At 36.8% G+C, this 20,311-nt stretch overlaps 1 protein-coding gene across 1 annotated transcript in view; it reads left to right on the forward strand.

The window, feature by feature from the left end:
* ROCK2 (Rho-associated, coiled-coil containing protein kinase 2) overlaps positions 1 to 20,311 on the forward strand; it is a 167,997-nt gene that overhangs the window by 95,417 nt on the left and 52,269 nt on the right. Inside the window, exons 4-5 of the mRNA XM_011965282.1 lie at positions 3,773 to 3,910; positions 14,495 to 14,755. Of these exons, the coding sequence (XP_011820672.1) occupies positions 3,773 to 3,910; positions 14,495 to 14,755 (399 nt within the window). The remainder of the gene's footprint in view (positions 1 to 3,772; positions 3,911 to 14,494; positions 14,756 to 20,311) is intronic.

Consider the following 20,311-nt stretch of genomic DNA (forward strand, 5'->3'; position numbering starts at 1 on the left):
ACTATGGGAGACAGGCAATAAATACAAAGAAACAACATCAAAAATTACAAATTATGGTATCTACCAGGAAGAAAACAAACAGGGTTCTATGGTTGAGAACAGTGAGTTCCTAGTTTAGTTAGGGTGGTCAGAGAAGATCTCTTTGAGGAGTTTTACATTTAAACTGAATGGATAAGGAGGTAGTGTCCTTATGGGAGTAGTTGAATTAGGTACTATGTTGGGTTTTTAAATACCTTTCCAGTACCCATAAAGATCCTGAGGAAAGTTTTGTTGTATTAGAGGAACCGAGAGAAGATAAGTGTGTCTGAAGTATGAACAAGGGGAAGAAAATGACAAGATTTAAGCTGGGAAGGTGGACATAGGCTAGATCATTTAGGACCCTGTAGACAATGGTTAGGAGCTTGATTTCGTCTTATCTTCTTCCATCCCTGAATAGGGTAACCACATAATTTGTTGTACAAAAACTGGCATACTCTGAATAAAAAGGAACACCAACTGGATGGAATACTGGGTTGGCAGATGTAATCTAGCCCTGTTTGGGAAAATCATCCTAATTGTGTGCATAACATGTGTAGAAATAATATAGATTCTACCTGCAGATTACCTTTAAGTCTTTTATTATTATTATTATTATTATTATTGTTATAATACTTTAAGTTCTGGAATACATGTGCAGAACGTGCAGGTTTGTTACATAGGTATACATGTGCCATGGTGGTTTGCTGCACCCATCAACCCATCATCTACATTTCTCCTAATGCTATCCCTCCTCTAGCCCCTCACCCCTCACCCCCTGACAGGCACTGGTATGTGATGTTCCCCTCCCTGTGTCCATGTGTTCTCACTGTTCAACTCCCACTTATGAGTGAGAACCTGCGGTGTTTGTTTTTCTGTTCCTGTGTTAATTTGCTGAGAATGATGGTTTCCAGCTTCATCCATGTCCCTGCAAAGGACATGAATTCATCCTTTTTTATGGCTGCATAGTATTCTATGGTCTATATGTGCCACATTTTGTTTATCCAGTCTGTCATTGATGGGCATTTGGGTTGGTTCCAAGTCTTTGCTATTATGAACAGTGCTGCAATAAACATACGTGTGCATGTGTCTTTATAGTAGAATGGTTTATAATCCTTTGAGTATATACCAAGTAATGGGATTACTGGGTCAAATGTTATTTCTGGTTCTAGATCTTTTTTTTTTCCCCACCCAGTCTGGAGTGCAGTGGTGCAATCTTGGCTCACTCTACAGCCTCAGCCACCCGGGTTCAAGCGATTCTCCTGCCTCAGTCTCCCAAGGACCTGGGATGACAGGTGTGCACCACCGTGCCCAGCTAATTTTTGTATTTTTAGTAGAAATGTGGTTTCACCATGTTGGCCAGGCTGGTCTCGAATGCCTGACTTCAGGTGATCTGACCGCCTCAGCCTCCCAAAGTGCTGGGATTACAGGCGTGAGCCACTGCGCCTGGCCTCTGGTTCTAGATCCTTGAGGAATTGCCACACTGTCTTCTACAGTGGTTTAATTTACACTCCCACCAACAGTGTAAAAGTGTTCTATTTCTCCACATCCTCTCCAGCATCTATTGTTTCCTGACTTTTTAATGATCGCCTTTCTAACTGGTGTGAGGTGGTATCTCGTGGTTTTGATTTGCATTTCTCTAATGACCAGAGGTGATGAGCTTTTTTCATGTTTATTGGCTGCATAAATGTCTTCTTTGGAGAAGTGTCTGTTCATATCCTTCGCCCACTTTTTGATTGAGTTGTTTTTTTCTTGTAAATTTGTTTAAGTTCCTTGTAGATTCTGGATATTAGCCCTTTGTCAGCTGGATAGATTGCAAAAATGTTCTCCCATTCTGTAGGTTGCCTGTTCACTATGATGATAGTTTCTTTTGTTGTGCAGAAGCTGTTTAGTTTAATTAGATCCCATTTGTCAATTTTGGCTTTTGTTGCCATTCCTTTTGGTGTTTTAGTCATAAAGTCTTTGCCCATGCCTGTGTCCTGAATGGTATTGCCTGGGTTTTCTTCTAGGGTTTTTATGGTTTTAGGTCTTACATTTAAGTCTTTAATCCATCTTGAGTTAATTCTACTTACTATCTATATAGCCCTTGGGCAGTTTAATGTCTCTGTGCCTCACATTTCCCATTTGCAGTATGGGGAAATAATATCCTCACTGGGAATGAAGATTAAGTAAAATAATATATGTATCAGAACACACAGTGCCTGGCACATGCCGAGTACTTAGTAAATCTGTTCTTTCAGCAGATATTTATTGAAAGGTTATTATGTGCCAGACATTATACTAGACAATGGGGATTAAACATTGAACCAAACACAGAAACCCTTGCCTTCATTGGGTTTATATTCTGGTGCTGAGAAGTAGGTGATAAATAAATTAAAAATGGGATGTAAGATGGTAATAAGTGCAATGTAGCAAAAACATGACACAGAGAATGGAATATGGAATATGCTGGCAGCAGAAGAGGATGGTGAGCAAATATGGAATATGCTGGCAGTAGAAGGGGATAGTGAGCTGAAAGTTTAAGTAGATTGATCAGAGTAGACCTCATTGAGAAGGCAGGATTTGAACAGGGATTTAAGGAAGTGAAGGATTGAACCAGCTACAGGAGGATTTCAGGCAGAGGGAACATGCAGAGATGATATGGGAAGCTGTTAGGAGATTTTAAGCAGAGGAGGGACAGGAAATGATTTGTGTTCCAGAATGGAGACTAGGCTGTGGATAAGAGAGAGGGAAACAAGTTGGTAATTGAAATAAAAGATGTTGAACCAGGGTGGTATCAGTGGAGGTAGTTAGAAATGGTTGGATTCTGAAACTACTCGGAGGTAGAACTGACAGGATTTACTGATAAATTTGATAAGCTGTTTGAGAGAAAAAGAGGTGCCAAAGGATTTTTTAGCGAGAGCAACTAGAAGGATGAAGCTGCCATTTACTGAAATGGGGAATAACTGTGAGAGGAATAAATTCAGGGGTGAAGATTAGGAGTTTCAGTTTTAGGCATCCTGTTAGACACCCAAGCATTAGTGTTAGCAGTTGTTACTTATCCAATAAATGTTAACTGTTATAATCATTCATTCAATATTTATTGGCTCCCTGGTGGACAGTTTGCTATGTTCTTGGAATTAAAAGGGTGGTCAAAACTAGACAATCTTCTTGCATTTATGGAATTTGCAGTCTAATCGGAAACATAGGAATTGGTCAAAGGACCTCATCGTTGGTAGTATTTTTTTTCCTTAAAACAAACAAACAAAACAAAAGAAAACCTTTAATTAGGGCACCTAAAGAGAAATAAGAGTGACTTAACAAAATCATAGGTATCCCTTGATACCTAAATTTATTAAGTTCTTACGGGCAGATAGTGAGGGATATGTGTACATTGATGTTTCAGACTACTTACATAAATGGTTTTTTTCAGTAGACATATCTTTTAAGTTTCTTATTTAACAATATCTCATTCTTAAAATTGGTTAGTTTAACTAATATGAGAGAATGAAGCTTCATGAATTTACCTTCATTTAGTTGAAATGAGAGAGCTGTATATTGAATTTAGTGTTTAAAAGTATTACATATTTCATGAAATACTTAGGTTGTTAGAAATGTTCTCCTTTGTTTCTTTCATTAAAAATGTTTTACTTTTGCTTTTTATTAGCTAAGGACCATTTTTCTGTAACTGAAGGCTTTAATAATAGCATTATAGTATCATGTATTTACCTTTCTCTTATAACATTGAAGTATTAATTTTTGTGTTTTAAAAAAACAGGTTCGTCATAAGGCATCACAGAAGGTTTATGCTATGAAGCTTCTTAGTAAGTTTGAAATGATAAAAAGATCAGATTCTGCCTTTTTTTGGGAAGAAAGAGATATTATGGCCTTTGCCAATAGCCCCTGGGTGGTTCAGGTAAGCATACTAACTTTTATAAGTTTATTTCCTTTTTTTAATGAGTACTTTATTATTCATGAGTTGATTTTTGTGTACCAAGTCTTATGCTTCATTTACATAGTAACAGTGTAGTTATTTTTGGGAGATTTGATTCAGAACATTTGTTTAATGTTCCAAAACAGTATGTCCACATAGATATGACATGTAATACTTATTTAAATTGTTGTATGGAAGCAAGTATTACTTACAACTATTTCTTCTTAATTCTTTTATAAAGAATTGGCTTGAATACTAGTATGCCATTATTTCATACCCACTGATTCTTGTGATTTACATAGTGGGAACGTAGTAAATTCATGGAATCATCTGGAAGGATATATACATATTAATATTCCAACATGGCACATGTATACGTATGTAACAAACCTACACATTGTACACATGTACCCTAGAACTTAAAGTGTAATAATTTTTAAAAAAAAGTTTTTATGGCCAGGTGCAGTGGCTCACACCTGTAATCCCAGCACTTTGGGAGGCTGAGGCAGGCAGATCACGAGGTCAGGAGATTGAGACCATCATGGCTAACACAATGAATCCCTGTCTCTACTAAAAATACAAAAAATTAGCCAGGCATGGTGGCACGCACCTGTAATTCCAGCTACTTGGGAGGCTGAGGCAGGAGAATCGCTTGAACCCGGGAGGCGGAGGTTGCAGTGAGCCGAGATTGTGCCACTGCGCTCCAGCCTGGGTGACAGAGCTAGACTCCGTCTCAAAAAAAAAAAGTTTATGTTACATTTATCAGCCTATCTTGAAAGGAAAAACGAAACAAAAAAAAAACTTCCTACAATAAACATTTAGAAAATTCTACAATATTATAATATTATGGCTCCTAATTTTGCCTTTTATTTGACTGTGGGTTAAGGAATTTATGTTTCTGCTTTGCTTTCATTCTTCTTTTTTTTTTTTTTTTTTTTTTTTTTTTTTTTTTTTTGAGATGAAGTCTTACTCTGTTGCCCAGGCTGGAGTGCAGTGTTGCAATCTCTGTTCACTGCATCCTCTGCTTCCCAGGTTCAAGCGGTTCTCCTGCCTCAGTCTCTCGAATAGCTGAGACTACAGGCATCTGCCACTATGCCCGGCTAATTTTTGCATTTTTAGTAGACATGGGGTTTCTCCGTGTTGGCCAGACTGGTCTCGAACTGCAGACCTCAAGTGATCTGCCTGCCTTAGCCTCCCAAAGTGCTGGGATTACAGACGTGAGCCTCCGCACCTGGCCTTTGCCTTCTTTACTATTATATTTCTCTCTAGCTTTGCTTCTCTAAAAAATTTTTTTATGCTAGTAACTAAATCTGCAAGCATTTTTGAACAAGTATCGTGAGTAAGATTAGGTATATACCAGTTCTTGTTCAGAATGCTTAAATGATCTGGGAGTTTGATACCTTGCTTGTGGAAGGCAGTTCAGATCCCCACCCTTCCCCCCCAAAAAAACCCCACTTTTGACCATGTTATTTAGAAGCTCATTACTGTTGCTTTTTCATAAGGTTGATCCTCACTGCTGCTCCCTCCCCTGCTGTTTTTTAAAATTGTAGGCAGTGAATAGAAATTCTGATATGTACAGCAAAACTAAAACTTTTATGGTAAATTCTATACCATGATTTTTTTTTTTCCCTTGAGCTGGAGTCTCCCTCTGTCACCCAGGCTGGAGTGCATTGGCATGATCTCTGCTTATTGCAACCTCCGCTTCCTGGATTCAAGCGATTCTCCTGCCTCAGCCTCCCGAGTAGCTGGGATGACAGGTCCTCAGTACCACGCCTGGCTAATTTTTGTATTTTTAGTAGAGAGACGGGGTCTCACCATGTTTGCCAGGCTGGTCTTGAACTCCTCACCCTAGGTGATCCACCTGCCTTGACTTCCCAAAGTGCTGGGATTATAGGCATGAGCCACTGTGCCTGGCCTGTATACCATGATAATTCATCTGATTAAAGAAGTATTGCAATAAAGTATTTGTTTCACTTTTAGCTTTAAATCGCTTTCATAGTACCAGATTGCCATTTCTAGTTATTTCATAAATTGATACTCTTTGATCTTTAAATCTGCTGTGTGAACCTTTATAAAGAATTAATTGAGATAGAAGAAAATCTGCTGATTATTGAGGTAATTGGGATACTGGATCTGAGGAAGCAAACCAATAGTGAAACACAGTACAATTGAAGAAGTAAATCCGATTATAATTGTGGCCTTTATATGCTTATCTCTCTTGGTAAAGAACAACATTCCATGCACCATTATATTTATGTGTATAAAATGTTTTACTTTTTAGGAAAACTTGTGAAAGTGACTGACTTATTTATTGTTTTATTCAATGATTTTGATTATTTTCACAGAGTTGTACAACCATCACTACTACCTCATTTTAGGACGTTTTTCTTACGCTCCAAAGAAGCCCTGGACCAATTAGCATTTATTCCCCAATTCCCCCTCTCCCCTGCCCCTGTCAACTACTAGTCTATTTTATGTCTTTATGGATTTACCTATTCTGAAAGCTTCCTATAAATCAAGTCACACAACATGTATGTATGTCTTTTGTGACATCTTTCGCCTAGCCTAATGTTTTAACATTCATTCATTCACGTTGCAGCATGTATCAACACTTAATTTCTTATTATGGTTAAATAATACTCTGTTACATGGTTGTACCACACTTTGTTCATTCATCACTTAATGGACATTTGTGTTGTTTCTCCTTTTTGACTATAATGAATAGTGCTGTTTTGAGTATTCTTTCATAAGGATTTTGGTACATATGTTCACACATTTCTTTTAGGGATCTACATTGCAGTGAAATTAATGAGTCATCGGATATGCCTATAATTAATTTCATTGGATTATTTAGGTTTTCCAAATCTCAGCTCTTATTTTTAAATGACTATTCAATATTTAATTGTATTAATGCCCCCATAGTTACTATACTTTTGTTAGAAATAGCTCTTTTCATTTTTGTTAATATAAATTAGCCACAGTAATAGGTCAAATCTTGGACCTATCTGTATTTCTTGGAAATATATTCTTAGAATGATTTCTGAATTCAATAGATAAATATTGACATATTTTAAAAACTTTATTCTTTTGCGGGTAGAGAGGACTTTGTCTTTTTAAAGCCATTTATATATCCAGTTTGCTGTGTTTTTCTAGGGTTCTTATTTTTATGGCAAATGCTTTCTTGCTTTCCTTTGTAGTTTTATCACCCAGATGTGTACCCCTAAACACCTTAGTTTAGTTTTGGCATTTAAAAAAAATTTAAGTTCAGGTATATCTTTTAAATCTCTCAACCCTCTTCTTTCATTTACTTTTGTCCCCAGGTTGAAGAAACCTGGGTTTTGCTGATCTCTTCTTGTGGTGTAGTTTAACATGTTTCTCTCTCAGGTGTATTTTTGTAAATTGGTTGTTAGATATAGAGGCTTGATCAGATTCAGGTTTCACTTTGGAAGGCGATGATGGTGCAGGACTACTTCATAGACCAGGTTCATAGGCCACCTATAAGAAGACTAATGTCTGGTTATCTGGTGGTGTGTTATCAGGTATTTGTGCTCAGTGTCTTGATATATCATTTATTAAGGTTTGTAAAATGATACTTCAAGTCAGTCGTTCCTCCTTGGTTATAGTGACTGGAATACTTCTGTGAAGAAAAATATTTCTCTGTTTACTTGTTAGTTACTCAAGGTGCAGTTCATACTGGAAAGACAGGGTAAATACTTTATTCTTTTATTGTATTTACCAGTTTTCAAAATAAGAGTGACCAGTTTTGGGGGAGAATCAGTTTGAACTCATGGACTTAAAACCTGTTTGATATGTTTCAGTCCTTTGAATATCTTATTGATGCTGAAATTGTGGTACCTTTGACCAGTGGGATCAGAATGCGGTTGGTTTATGAAACCTTTAATGAAGCCTTAATAGTCTTTAATAGCTTGCTTGCAATGTGATGTAGGTGCTCCAGACCTATCTTAAACATTTGTGCTCTTGATGTGTAATTAACTGTGCTTGTAGGTCTGTCTTTTATACATGTGTGAGTTTTTCTTTAGAATAGATTCCTAGCATTGAGATTGCTAGGTCAGATAGTATGCACATTTGACATTTTGATTGGTAGCACCAGATTGCCTTGTTAGAAAATTTTTCTTTACAAGTTTACGTTGTCTTTGTAAAATAGATGTTCTCTTTCACCACAGTTTTAGCAAATACTTGATATTGTTAACTTTTAAATTTTTACTAGTTACATGCTTGAGAAATAAGGTGTTAACTGTGTTAAGTTGTGCTTCCTTGATTACTTACGAGATTCAGCATCTTTCATATGCTTATTAATAATTTGTATTCGTTATACATTAAGCCTAAAAATATAATTTATATTTTTATAAATTCATAATATAATTTTATATATAATATATAATTTATAATAATTTATATTTTTATACATTAAGCAATGTATAAGGAATATGAATTTCATTGCTAATGTATATGGAGTATAAATTAGTAAGCAAATGAAATATGCTAATCTTTTATAGTGCATTGAAAAAGATTTCAAAGTGTAAAATTTAAAGTAAATGCTATTTGCAATAATGTGATTTTTTAAAGTGGGATACTGAATTTGATTTACTAATTGGTTAAGTAGTTTTGCATCTGTGTGCATAATGAGATTTGATCTTTAATTATTTAAACATGGGCTCTTGCTTTTCTTATTACAGTAAGACCATTGTGATAGACATACTAGGAGAGCATACTACCTTTTTCTGTGCTTTGGTATGGTTTATATAAAATATAAACTATTCATTTCATAAGGCTTGAATGAACTTACTTGCAAAACTTTCAAGAAAAAAATTCTTTTTTTTTTTTTTTTTTTTCTCGAGGCAGGGTCTCACTCTGTTGCCCAGGCTGTATTTAGTACAGTGGCAAGGTCATGGCTCACTGAACCCTCAAATTCCTAGGCACAAACAATCCTCTCAACTCAGTTTCCCAAGTAGCTGGTACTGCAAGCATGTACCACCGTGCCCTGGCTCATTTTTGGTAAAGACCGGGGTCTCACTATGTTGCCTAGGCTGATCTCGAACTCCTGGCCTCAAGCATTCCTCCCATCTCTGCTTACCAAAGCACTGGGATTATAGACATGAGCCACTGCACCCAGCCTAATGATACATTTTTCCATTTTAAAAATGTATTACGATAAATTTATCCCAAAGTAGAAAAAAAAAGTATATTGCATCCCCATGTACAGTTCACCCAATTTCAACAATTACCAACCATGGCCAATCTCATTTCAGTTATGCCAGGAATTGCAAACATTTTTTGGTAAAGGGCCAGATGGTAAATATTTAGGCTTTGCAACCTAAGAGGCAAAGTTGAAGATACTGTGTAAGTATATAATGAGAAAACAAATTTCTACACTGTTTTTACTGATGAAATTTAAGAGATAATAATACAGTTTTAAAAATACAGGTCTACTAATGACAAGAGTGAAATTCTTTTCTGGGTGTTTGCTCAACTGGAGTCCACAATTAGTGTTTTCTATCATCAAAATTAAGTACAAATACTCATCTGTTAATGCTGGTGTGTAAAAATATTTTACATATTCATCTTTGAAAATGTCCTTTCACGCGGCTAGGTATTGCCACGTACTATTATTATCCACTAACATGATTGTTTCTTAAAGTTTTAGGTTTATAGAAAAATTGAGCGGACAGTATAGAGTTCCTGTCTATCCCCAATACAGTTTTCCCTGTTATTACAAATGTATGAATGAACCAGTATTGATACGTTAAACTAAAGTCTTTATTTAGATTTTTAAAATTTTTACCTAATGTTCTTTGTCTGTTTCAGGATCCCATCCAGAATACCACATTACCTGTAGTTATCGTGTCTTCCTCGGCTCTTCTTGACTGTGACAGTTGCTCATACTTTCCTTGTTTTTGATGATGTTGACAGTTTTGAGGAGTACACGAATTATACTGTAGGATGTGGATGCTCCTCTGTAGGAATTTGATGTTTTTCTTACTAATTAGACTAGGGTTATGGGTTTTTGGGAGAAAGACTGCAGAGTTAAAGTGCCATTTTCATGCTGTCATATCAGGAGTACATACATTATTTATGACTGTTAATGTTGACCTCAAGCATATATTTATCACTTGGAGAAGGCATTTTCAGAAAATTTAAAAATTCTTCTTTTGATTGTTACAGGTTAATCATTTCTAATTGAAGGTTAGGTGGAAGAAGCTCCTTGATTGGAAAGTTTAAATAGGTTTCAAAATACGGATATTTCCCTTGCGCTTACATTTCGACCAAAAATGCTGCTTCAAATTGAGGAAATTAACATTGATACATTACATTAATATTCAGATCCCAATCAGGTTTTCACCAGTTTCCCAGTAATGTCTTTTATAGCAGGAGGATCCAGTTTCAAACCACATCACATTTATTTTCTTACAGTTTTGAACATTTCCTCAATCTTCCCTTGACTTATCATCCTTTTTAGCTGTAATACCCCCACGAGGCTGCCCGTTTGCCTGGATGTCCTTTGGACCCTGTTTTTGTTACCAGCCACAGGTTCCTAGGCTGCCAGGCACTAGAAAATGAAATGAGGCAAAAAAGTGTCCCAGACAAGACTTTATTCATAGCTGATGCTGGAGCACCAGGGAGACAGCACTGGAGCGAGAGTTCTCCAGCTGACTCTTTTTGGATACGTCTTTTTGTTGTTTTAAGAACCATGATGACATAAATAAGCATGAGATATTTGAATGTCATTACATATGCAGGGTGGAGCACAAGGTGTGTAGGTGCAGTGAGAAATCATGGTAGTACACACATGGCATGATAACAAAATGGTGAATAAGCTCCTCCCTGGGTGGGGAGTTTAGTATTATAAGGAGACAAGGGGTAGAGATTAGCCATTCTTCTGGTCTTATGCGCATATGGGCGATAGGATTAACTACCTTGAGTAAGATTTAAGGTGGGACTCTGTGTATTTTAGTTTCTTCAAGATCACACTTCAGTGAGTATGGCAACTTGATAAGATTTAGAGTGGGATTCTGCTTATCTTAGTTTCCTCAAGTTCCAGCCATCAGCTGGAAGGAAGGTCAAGGCAGAGGTAGAGTCCCATCCCTACTCTGTCTCACTTGGGCTTTGGTATCCCATGGCACCCATCCTCACACGTGAATAGTCCTCCTTCCCTTCCTCAGCTCTGCTACCCTCTGTGTGGCTTGACTTCTGACTCCTTTTATAGTTTGTTTTGATGAATAGTAATTCATGATTTTAATGCAGTAGAAGTTTAATCAAACTTTTATGGTTAATGGCCTTTTGTGTTCATTAAAATTTGTCCCTACCTTGAGATCATGAAGATATTCTGCTATGTTACCTTTCTGACTTTTGTTTTTTCCCTGTTAGTCTGTCCTATCATAGTCCATTAGGGCTGCTGTAACAAAATACCATAAACCAGGTAGCTTATAAACAGCAGAAATTTATTTCCCAAAGTTCTGGATGCTGGGAAGTCCAAGATCAAGGTGCTGGCAGATTTGTTGTCTGGTGAGAATCCCCGTTGTCATATATGGCACCTTGTCCCTGTGTCCTCACATGGTAGAAGGGGGTGAATGAGCTCCTTTGGGCCTATTTTACAAGGGCACTAAACCCATTTATGAGGGCTGACTTCATGTTATGCTAACAAGGTGACTCAAGTACTCCTATCTCACTTTGTTGCACAGACTGGATTACAGTGGTGCAGTTGTAACTCACTGTAAACCTCAAAATCGTGGGCTCAAGCGATCCTCCCACCTCAGCCTCCCAAGTAGCTAGAACTACAGGTGTACCACCATTCCTGGCTAATTTTTAAAATTTGTGTAGAGACATAGTCTTACTTTGATGCCCAGGCTGGTCTCGAATTCCTGGCCTCAAGTCATCCTCCCTCTTAGGCCTCCTCAAGTGTTGGGATTACCGGCGTGAGCCACTGTGCCTGGCTAGTATTGTCTTGATTATTGTAATTTTGTAGTAAGTTTTGAAATTGGGAAATGTAAGTCCTCCTGCTTTGTTCTAGTTCCAGATTGTTTTGGCTTTTCTGAGTCATTTGCATTTCCAAATACATTTTAGGACCTGCTTGTTGGTTTTTGGAAAAGACCCACTGGGATTGAGGTGGAGATTGCATTGAATATAATGATCAATTTGGGGAGAGTTGCCATTTTGATAATATTGATTCTTCCAATCCATGTACATGAGGTGGTCTCATCATTTATTTTCATATTTCCTTTAATCATTTAAACACATTATACACCGATACACACACACAAACACACACACACACACACACACACACACACACACACACACACACTTTCTTAATTTGGTAACCAGCCTTCTCATGCTTTCCTATTTCTTCCTTCTCTTCATCCTGATGCCTTCCATTTTTAAATTATGTCTCACATAATCCTCTTACTTGGATTTATTCTCCCCGCTTCCCCCAATCAGAGTCTCACTTTGTTGCCCAGGCTGGAGTGCGGTGGCACAATCTCGGCTCACTGCAACCTCTGCCTCCCGGGTTCCAGCTGTTCTCCCACCTCAGCCTCCCGATTAGCTGGGATGACGGCTTGCACCACCATGCCTGGCTCATTTTTGTAATTTTAGTAGAGATGGGGGTTTTGCCATGTTGGCCAGGCCGATCTCGAACTCCTGACCTCGGTGATCTGCCCGCCTTGGCCTCCCAAAGTGCTGGGATTATGGGCATGAGCCACTGCTGTGCCCAGCTATTATTCATTTTGTCAAACTATATTCTTGAATAATTTTTTTTAAATAGTCTGTCAATTATAAAATTTCATTTTGTCATCTCCTTTGTTTTCTTGTCTGCCATATTCTAGAATCAAAATTATTTTCCCTCAAAACTCTGAAGATATAGCTGTGTTGCCTTTTGTATTCAGTATGTTGGCTGAGAGGTTTGTTGCCAATATGATTTTATGTTTTTGTATATATGGCATTTTTGGGAAACAGGACTTTTCTCTTGAATTTTTGAAAATTTAGCTCTAGCTGTATAAAGTCTCAGTTTCATTTAGAGGTTTTCTTGATCTTAGATTTTTAACTTTACTCATTTCTAGAAATTTTTGTTTACTCTTCCTTTGTTGTTCTAGTCTGTATACTCTCTAGAACTGCTTTTAGGTAGATGTTGGTACTTTTCTGACATTGCTCGGTGTTTCATCTCTTACTCCTTTGGTGTGTTCGGAGACCATTCATTTTTTCAATTTTCTAACTGTAATCTGTTCGTCTATCATCAGTCATATAGTGAATTCTTAGACTTCAGGGGTTTTTTTTGTCCTCATATCAGCCTAATATTTAATTGATGTGACATCTGTTACCCTTTTGAGGGTATTGATTTTACATATTTTTTGTTTTCTTTTGAGATGGAGTTTTGTTCTTGTTGCCCAGGTCGGAGTGCAATGGTGTAATCTTGGCTCACTGCAGCCTCCGCCTCCCGGGTTCAAGCAATTCTCCAGCCTCAGCCTCCCAAGTTGCCGGGATTATAGGCGCCTGCCACCACGCCCGGCTAATTTTTTTAGTTTTTAGTAGAGACGGGGTTTCACCATGTTGGCCAGGCTGATCTCGAACTCTGACCTCAGGTGATCCATTTGCCCCGGCCTCTCAAAGTGCTGGGATTCCAGATGCGAGCTACTGCACCTGGTCGATTTTACATTTTTAAAGCTGTCTTCAGTTTGTCTTATTAAACATTTCCTTGAGTATTATTTTTGTTTCTCAAATTGCTGTTTCTCTATTTCATGATGTTGATTTTTCTCAAATATTGATTCTTAGTTTTATCTTTTCCCTGTTTGTCTGTGGACGACTTGTGTTTGCATTGCTTGTTTCTGGGAGAGGTGTGACATACTGTTTGGTAGAATGTACAGATAGGTTTTCTTCAGACATTGTGGTTTCTCTGTCTTTTTGGGGGCCAGTAGCAACCTGGACTGGTATCTTCTTTCTCTGGTCCCAGTGCTACTGCTGTAGTCTCAGTGCACTGAATGTCTCTTGTTTATCGTGAACAAGGTGATGGGGAAGGGGAGAGAAGAGTTACGGGTCTTCCAAATATGGCTACCAGTGACTCATTCTTTCCATTGATATGGGGCTTATTTCCTCTTCTTGTATCCATTGAATCTAGTATCTCTAGATTTTTTTAAATTGCTCCCATCTCCTCAGCTCTTTTCTGTGTGAGTTATGTGCAGTAGTTTGTTCAGAAAGCTGTTTTCTTTAAACTGTAGTGAATTCTTCTGTCATTCTTTCAGCCTTTAATGTTCCTTGTTCCTGTTTGTTTCTTTTTAAAAATGTTTCTATTTAAATAGTTTCTCTTGTATTGTGTTCTCCATGAGGGGAAATATTCATTTATGCTTGCGTAAGGTACCCATATAAAAATTTTGTCTGATACTGTTTTTCCATTACATATGTCCAAGTTTAAAATAAAAGATCTCATAAATTTTAGTTTTGGTTGTAAAATAGCTTGCCTTTTTCAATAGTAATAATAGTTTTTTAAATTTTTGTTTTGATTATGGTTTTTGGTTTGGGTTTTTTAAAATTTTTCCTTTTCCTTTTGTTTTCCAGCTTTTTTATGCCTTTCAAGATGATAGGTATCTGTACATGGTAATGGAGTACATGCCTGGTGGAGACCTTGTAAACCTTATGAGTAATTATGATGTGCCTGAAAAATGGGCCAAATTTTACACTGCTGAAGTTGTTCTTGCTCTGGATGCAATACACTCTATGGGTTTAATACACAGAGATGTGAAGCCTGACAACATGCTCTTGGATAAACATGGACATCTAAAATTAGCAGATTTTGGCACGTGTATGAAGATGGATGAAGTAAGTAAGCAAATTTTTTAAAACGATAGTGTTTTGAGGGACAGAAATAAATGAAATGCTTTAAATCAGGTCTTCATAGTTCTGAACAAAGGTAAATTTAGTTTTCATAACTGTATAGCAACGCAAACAAGATATAACCAACTTAAAACATTTCCTTAACCAACTTAAAACATTTCCTTTAGTAATCATTTTTGTAGCTGTAGAGTACTTATCAAGAGAAATAAAAACTTAGCTAACTTAGTTATCTTCCTCATAGACTGTTGACAAGCATTTGCTACCAATCAAAACTGGTTCATGTGTATAATCTAGGTGAAGGAGGACACAAAATCTAAATTAAGGTAAATGGGTATTTTCACCACCATTGTTATTTCTGCATTTTTTTCTTTAAAAGAGGAGGTAAAAGTAAGTAAAGAAATGTATGTTAGCACTTCCTACTCACTCCCTCTGCATCAACCATGCAGAATAAATATGGGAACATCATCTGTTGTGATACTTTGCCTGTTGATCAATTCATATTATGATCAATAGGTTCAGTGGCATTAACCTTGTAGCTAATTATGATATTGATTTATTTTGATTGTAGAATGTATATATCTTGCCCTTTTCTCTGTAAGTGTGCAGTAAGAAATTCTTGATGGAGAGGGATCAGATTCTGTTTCCTTTGTATTACCCTGTTGGACCTAGGAGTCGACTTATAAATGTTAATATATGTTGACAACAAACTATTTCATCTTTTGTATGTTTTTTATAACTTTCCAGTATGCTTATAAAGCTATCTTATTTCTTGGTTTTACCTAGTCAAATGTTTATTTTGAGTTAAGGTAATTTTCTCTCTACCTCTTAACTTATTCATGCCACCTGTATGACATTCACTTTTATTGATCATTCTAACTTCATCAGCATTCCAACTTCTAAGCTCATCTCAGATTTTACCTTGGCTTTAAGGTTCCTTCTGATAATCCTGACCTGACTGATCATTCTTTAATGTCATAATGTCCATGATTTACTCACATAGACAGAATTTGTGCTATACTTTATGGGCCATTTTTGTCTATCTTAATCTACCCAGCTAGAACTTAACATCCCTATATGTTTTTGGTCTTCTTGATAGAGTCTGTTATTATGTTCTGCAACCCTTAATCAATGTTTAATAGGTGGAGTTTTTTTATTGTGCCCAAAGCTCCCTCTTGTGGTATTTGGTATAATATAGTGTGAAATGATTAACAGTGCAAATTATCTTTAATGAAAATGAAGTATGAAATAATTTCCTAATAGAATGCTAAACTTATATCTGCTATACATAATATAACATGTTTTTGTGCTGTACTTCCATGAATGTATTTCGATTTTCATTAAACCAAAAACTTCTGGGGCTGGGGTACAGAGAAATAAATCATATCACATGTTTTTAGGGAGGATAAGGGTGGTTAAGGAGAGAAAGGTGTAGAGAAGGGGAATATGGGGAACAGGATAGAATATGGTACCTACAGAATAATTGTATAAGCATGTAAGCAATTACTTAAATTGTCTCTTTATAAGGCAAAATAAAACATGGCCTAATTTTGTTTACTATTTTTACTTTTATTTATTGTTATTACTTTTAATAAATTTAAAAAATATAGACTACTTCAAGAATTTGCATGTTATGCTTATGCAGGGGCCATCTTATCTGTATCGTTCTAATTTTAGTATATGTGCTGCCGAAGTGAGCACTGTTTACTGTTTTTAAACTTAGGTACAGAGAGTTCAGTTTATGCTCCTTTGTTCATAGTTTGTTGTCATGAGTAGTCAACACAAAGGCCTCATCTTGCTTTTATTTTATATTTTCCTCCATTCAATTTCTGTCTCATTCTATCTTTCCTCTCCCTGATAGATAGCTAGTATATGTTTACCATATGTTTTTGCAGATTATTAGTGTAGTGTCCATGTATGTTCTTAGCTGGTGTAAACGGTATCTTGATGTAGATGTCTTTTTGTTTACTGTTATTACTCAGCATTGTTCTTATATCTCTCCCTGATAAATGTCAGTTAGTTCATTGCTTCTTTCTCCTGCTTAGTATTCCGTAGTATCTGTCAATCAATTTACCTTATTATTCCTTGGATGTTTGATTTCTAGGTCACCTCCAAATCCCTGCTAACAACAATACTGTCTTGAACATCTTTATATATGTCCCATGTATATGCTGACAAGGGATTCTCTAAGTATAAACATAGAAGTGAAACTGCTATATCAGAGGGTACATAAAAAAAGAATTGCCCAGTCTCCAGAATGGCTGTGAATGTTTGTAACTTCTTACTAGTAGTCCATGAGAGATCTTGTCTCCCCATATCCTTGCTAACGCTTATTATTCAGTTCTCTAAGGGCTACCAGTTCCATTGATACATAGTAGTATCTTTAAACAATTACGTTCATCTTACTGAACTAAGCCAAGAAAAAAATGAGATTTGTAAAAATTACATTAATCTTTTTTGTTGTTGTTGTAGACAGGGTCTCCTCTATTGCCCAGACTGGAGTGTAGTGGTGTAATCATAGCTCACTGTAGCCTGAAACCCCTGGGCTCAAGTGATCCTCCTGCCTCAGCCTCCCAAAGTGCTGGGATTAAAGATATGAGGCACTGTGCCTGACCTGTTATGTTAACCTTGTAACTAATGACGACAAACCTCTCTTCATATATTTGTCAGTCATTTCTGATTTGTGAATTACCTGTTTATGTCTTTTAACTCTTTTAAATTGGTTTCTTGTTCATGTACAGGGATTCCTTATATAATCTAGATAGTGATTCCATAGATATTGCTGATATCATCTTCCATTATATTACCCATCTATGCCTTCCTTTGTTTGAATAGAACTCCTTCATTCTGATGTAGTCAAAGATGTTTTTTAACAAATACTGAACTTTAAAAGTGTTGTTTTACCCCAGACCTCCATTCCTCAAGCAATACTAAGGATAATTATACCATGTTTAAGAACAGAAGAGTTTTTTATTAAAAACTATAGTACATTGAATTTATAATTTTCTGTTAGTTTTTAACATGAATAGAGTTATTGCAAGTTTAAGGTTCAACACTTCATGTGCCTTTGTTTGATTATTGTTACTGTACCAAAGCCATTAGAAATGTCCATACTTTTGGCCAGCTGCGGTGGCTCACGCCTGTAATCCTAGCACTTTGGGGGAGGCCAAGGTAGGCAGATTGCTTGAGGCCAGGAGTTCGAGACCAGCCTGGCAAACAAGGTGAACCCCCATTTCTACTAAAAATAGAAAAATTAGCCAGGTGTGATGGTGCATGCCTGTAATCCCAGCTCCTTGGGTGGCTGAGGCATGAGAATTGCTCGAACCCAGGGGGCGGAGGTTGCAGTGAGCCGAGATCGCGCCAGGCCACTGCCCTCCAGGCTGGGCAACAGAGCAAGACCCTGTCTCAAAAAAAAAAAAAAAGAAATGTCCATAGTTTTATTCTCATCCACTTACAGAAAGGAGTGTGACTTAGTTTTATATAGCTTACACACCAAAAATAATTTTTACATTTTTAAAAGTTTGTTTAAAAAAAGAAGAAAAATATGTGACAGAGACCCTGTGTGGCCCACAAAGCCAAAATATTTACAGTCTGGCCCTTTACAGGAAAAATTAGCCAACCCTTTATCTATAATGTAGACATATATGCTCAAATTATTTTTCAGCCATCCTGACTTCCTATAAAATGTTATGCCATGGATAAAAGCAAAAATAAAATACAACTATAAACTTACAAGGACTAAAATAATTTGTCACTATCAGAATTAAGAGTAATAGTATCTCATTAAATTATATCATTGATAAATTGTATATTACACAGCTTTCTGGATGCAGTTGCCATCATCCTTATTCTCTCAGGAAAAAAACTTACCTAAATGTGAATGAGAGTCACATTGTAAGATATGTATATGTAGATGTGTCTCAGTAATAGTTGAGAGCTACTGCTATGTTGGATGTACTCTTTGCCTGTCATGCATTTTTTAGCAACATTTACCACCTTTTAAGACTACATTATATGTTAGTATTTTAAATTACCTGAAGAGGCTGGGCACAATGGCTCGTGCCTGTAATCCCAGCACTTTGGGAGGCTGAGGTGGGTGGATCACCTGAGGTCAGGAGTTCGAGACCAGCCTCACTAACATGGCGAAACTCTTGTCTCTACTAAAAACACAAAAGTTAGCTGGGCGTGATGGCGCGGGCCTATAGTCCCAGCTACTCAGGAGACTGAGGCGGGAGTATCGCTTGAACCCAGGAGGCAGAGGTTGCAGTCAGCCGAGATCGTGCCACTGCACTCCAGCCTGGGCGACAAAGCGAGACTCCGTCTCAAATAAATAAATAAATAAATGAATAAAAATTACTTGAAGTTAGGATATGATTTTTATCCATTAATATTCTAGCATATACCATTTGACTAAATAGAGGCTATATTTTTTTTAAAAACTAACTGGTAGCTTTTTTTTTAAGTAATTTTATTTTAAAAAAGGTATGCATTTTCAAAAGGTTTCTCAGATTATTTTAAATGTATCAGATTAAATATGTATTTGCTAAATGTATTTGATGTATTATGGACAAAAAATCATAAATTCAGAGAATTTACTGAAAACACTGAATTTACTGAAAAGAAGAATTTCCCACAACAGAAGCTTTCAATGATTCTGTTAATTAAAAATTCCATTTACGGTTTTTTTTCCACCTTTATAGGAAGCATTTCAGTTGTTTTTAGACCAACTCCAAGATTTCCGATTGACCAGTTTTGTGTTTTCAGTAAGTTATCTCGATTTATGATTTTTTTGACCATAATAACATATCAAATATGTTTAGAAAATATGCATTTAATCTGATACATTTAAAATAAAACATTTTGAGAAGCCTTTTGAAAATGCATACTTGATTATCCGGCTCTCCAGCTTAATACCCTTCAGTAGATTTCTGTCATCTACTGAATTAAGTTCAAACTCCTTAGCTTGTCACATGAAATTTCTTCTGATATGATCTCCTACCTGCTTTTGTACCCTATTCTCTATCATTTGACAGTACTTTATGGCTTAGAAGTCTTGAGTTACATGTAGTTCTTTCTGTACTATGATATATCATGATTCTTGGCCTACATATATGCTGTCTAAAAATCTGCCTGGAAATTTGTTATTCATATTTTCAAACTCAGTCCAAAGTTTGCCATCTTGTGAAAGCTCCTTAGGTTGGCCTCTTTGTCCTTTCCACATGTCCCCCTTTTGGAGCATTTTCTTATTTTTTGACTCTATACAATGTTTAAGACTTGTCTTATATTTTCTCTGTCTCACATCTGGAATCACCTTCTTCTCCAAGAAGCTCTGATTCTTTTTATTAAAAAATGGTATTTATGGCTGGGCGCGGTGGCTCAAGCCTGTAATCCCAGCACTTTGGGAGGCCGAGACGGGCGGATCGCGAGATCAGGAGATCGAGACCATCCCGGCTAACACGGTGAAACCCCATCTCTACTAAAAAATACAAAAAACTGGCCGGGCGAGGTGGCGGGCGCCTGTAGTCCCAGCTACTCGGGAGGCTG

This window comes from Mandrillus leucophaeus, unplaced genomic scaffold (assembly GCF_000951045.1).
Source record: "Mandrillus leucophaeus isolate KB7577 unplaced genomic scaffold, Mleu.le_1.0 Scaffold72, whole genome shotgun sequence".
Lineage (NCBI taxonomy): Eukaryota > Metazoa > Chordata > Mammalia > Primates > Cercopithecidae > Mandrillus > Mandrillus leucophaeus.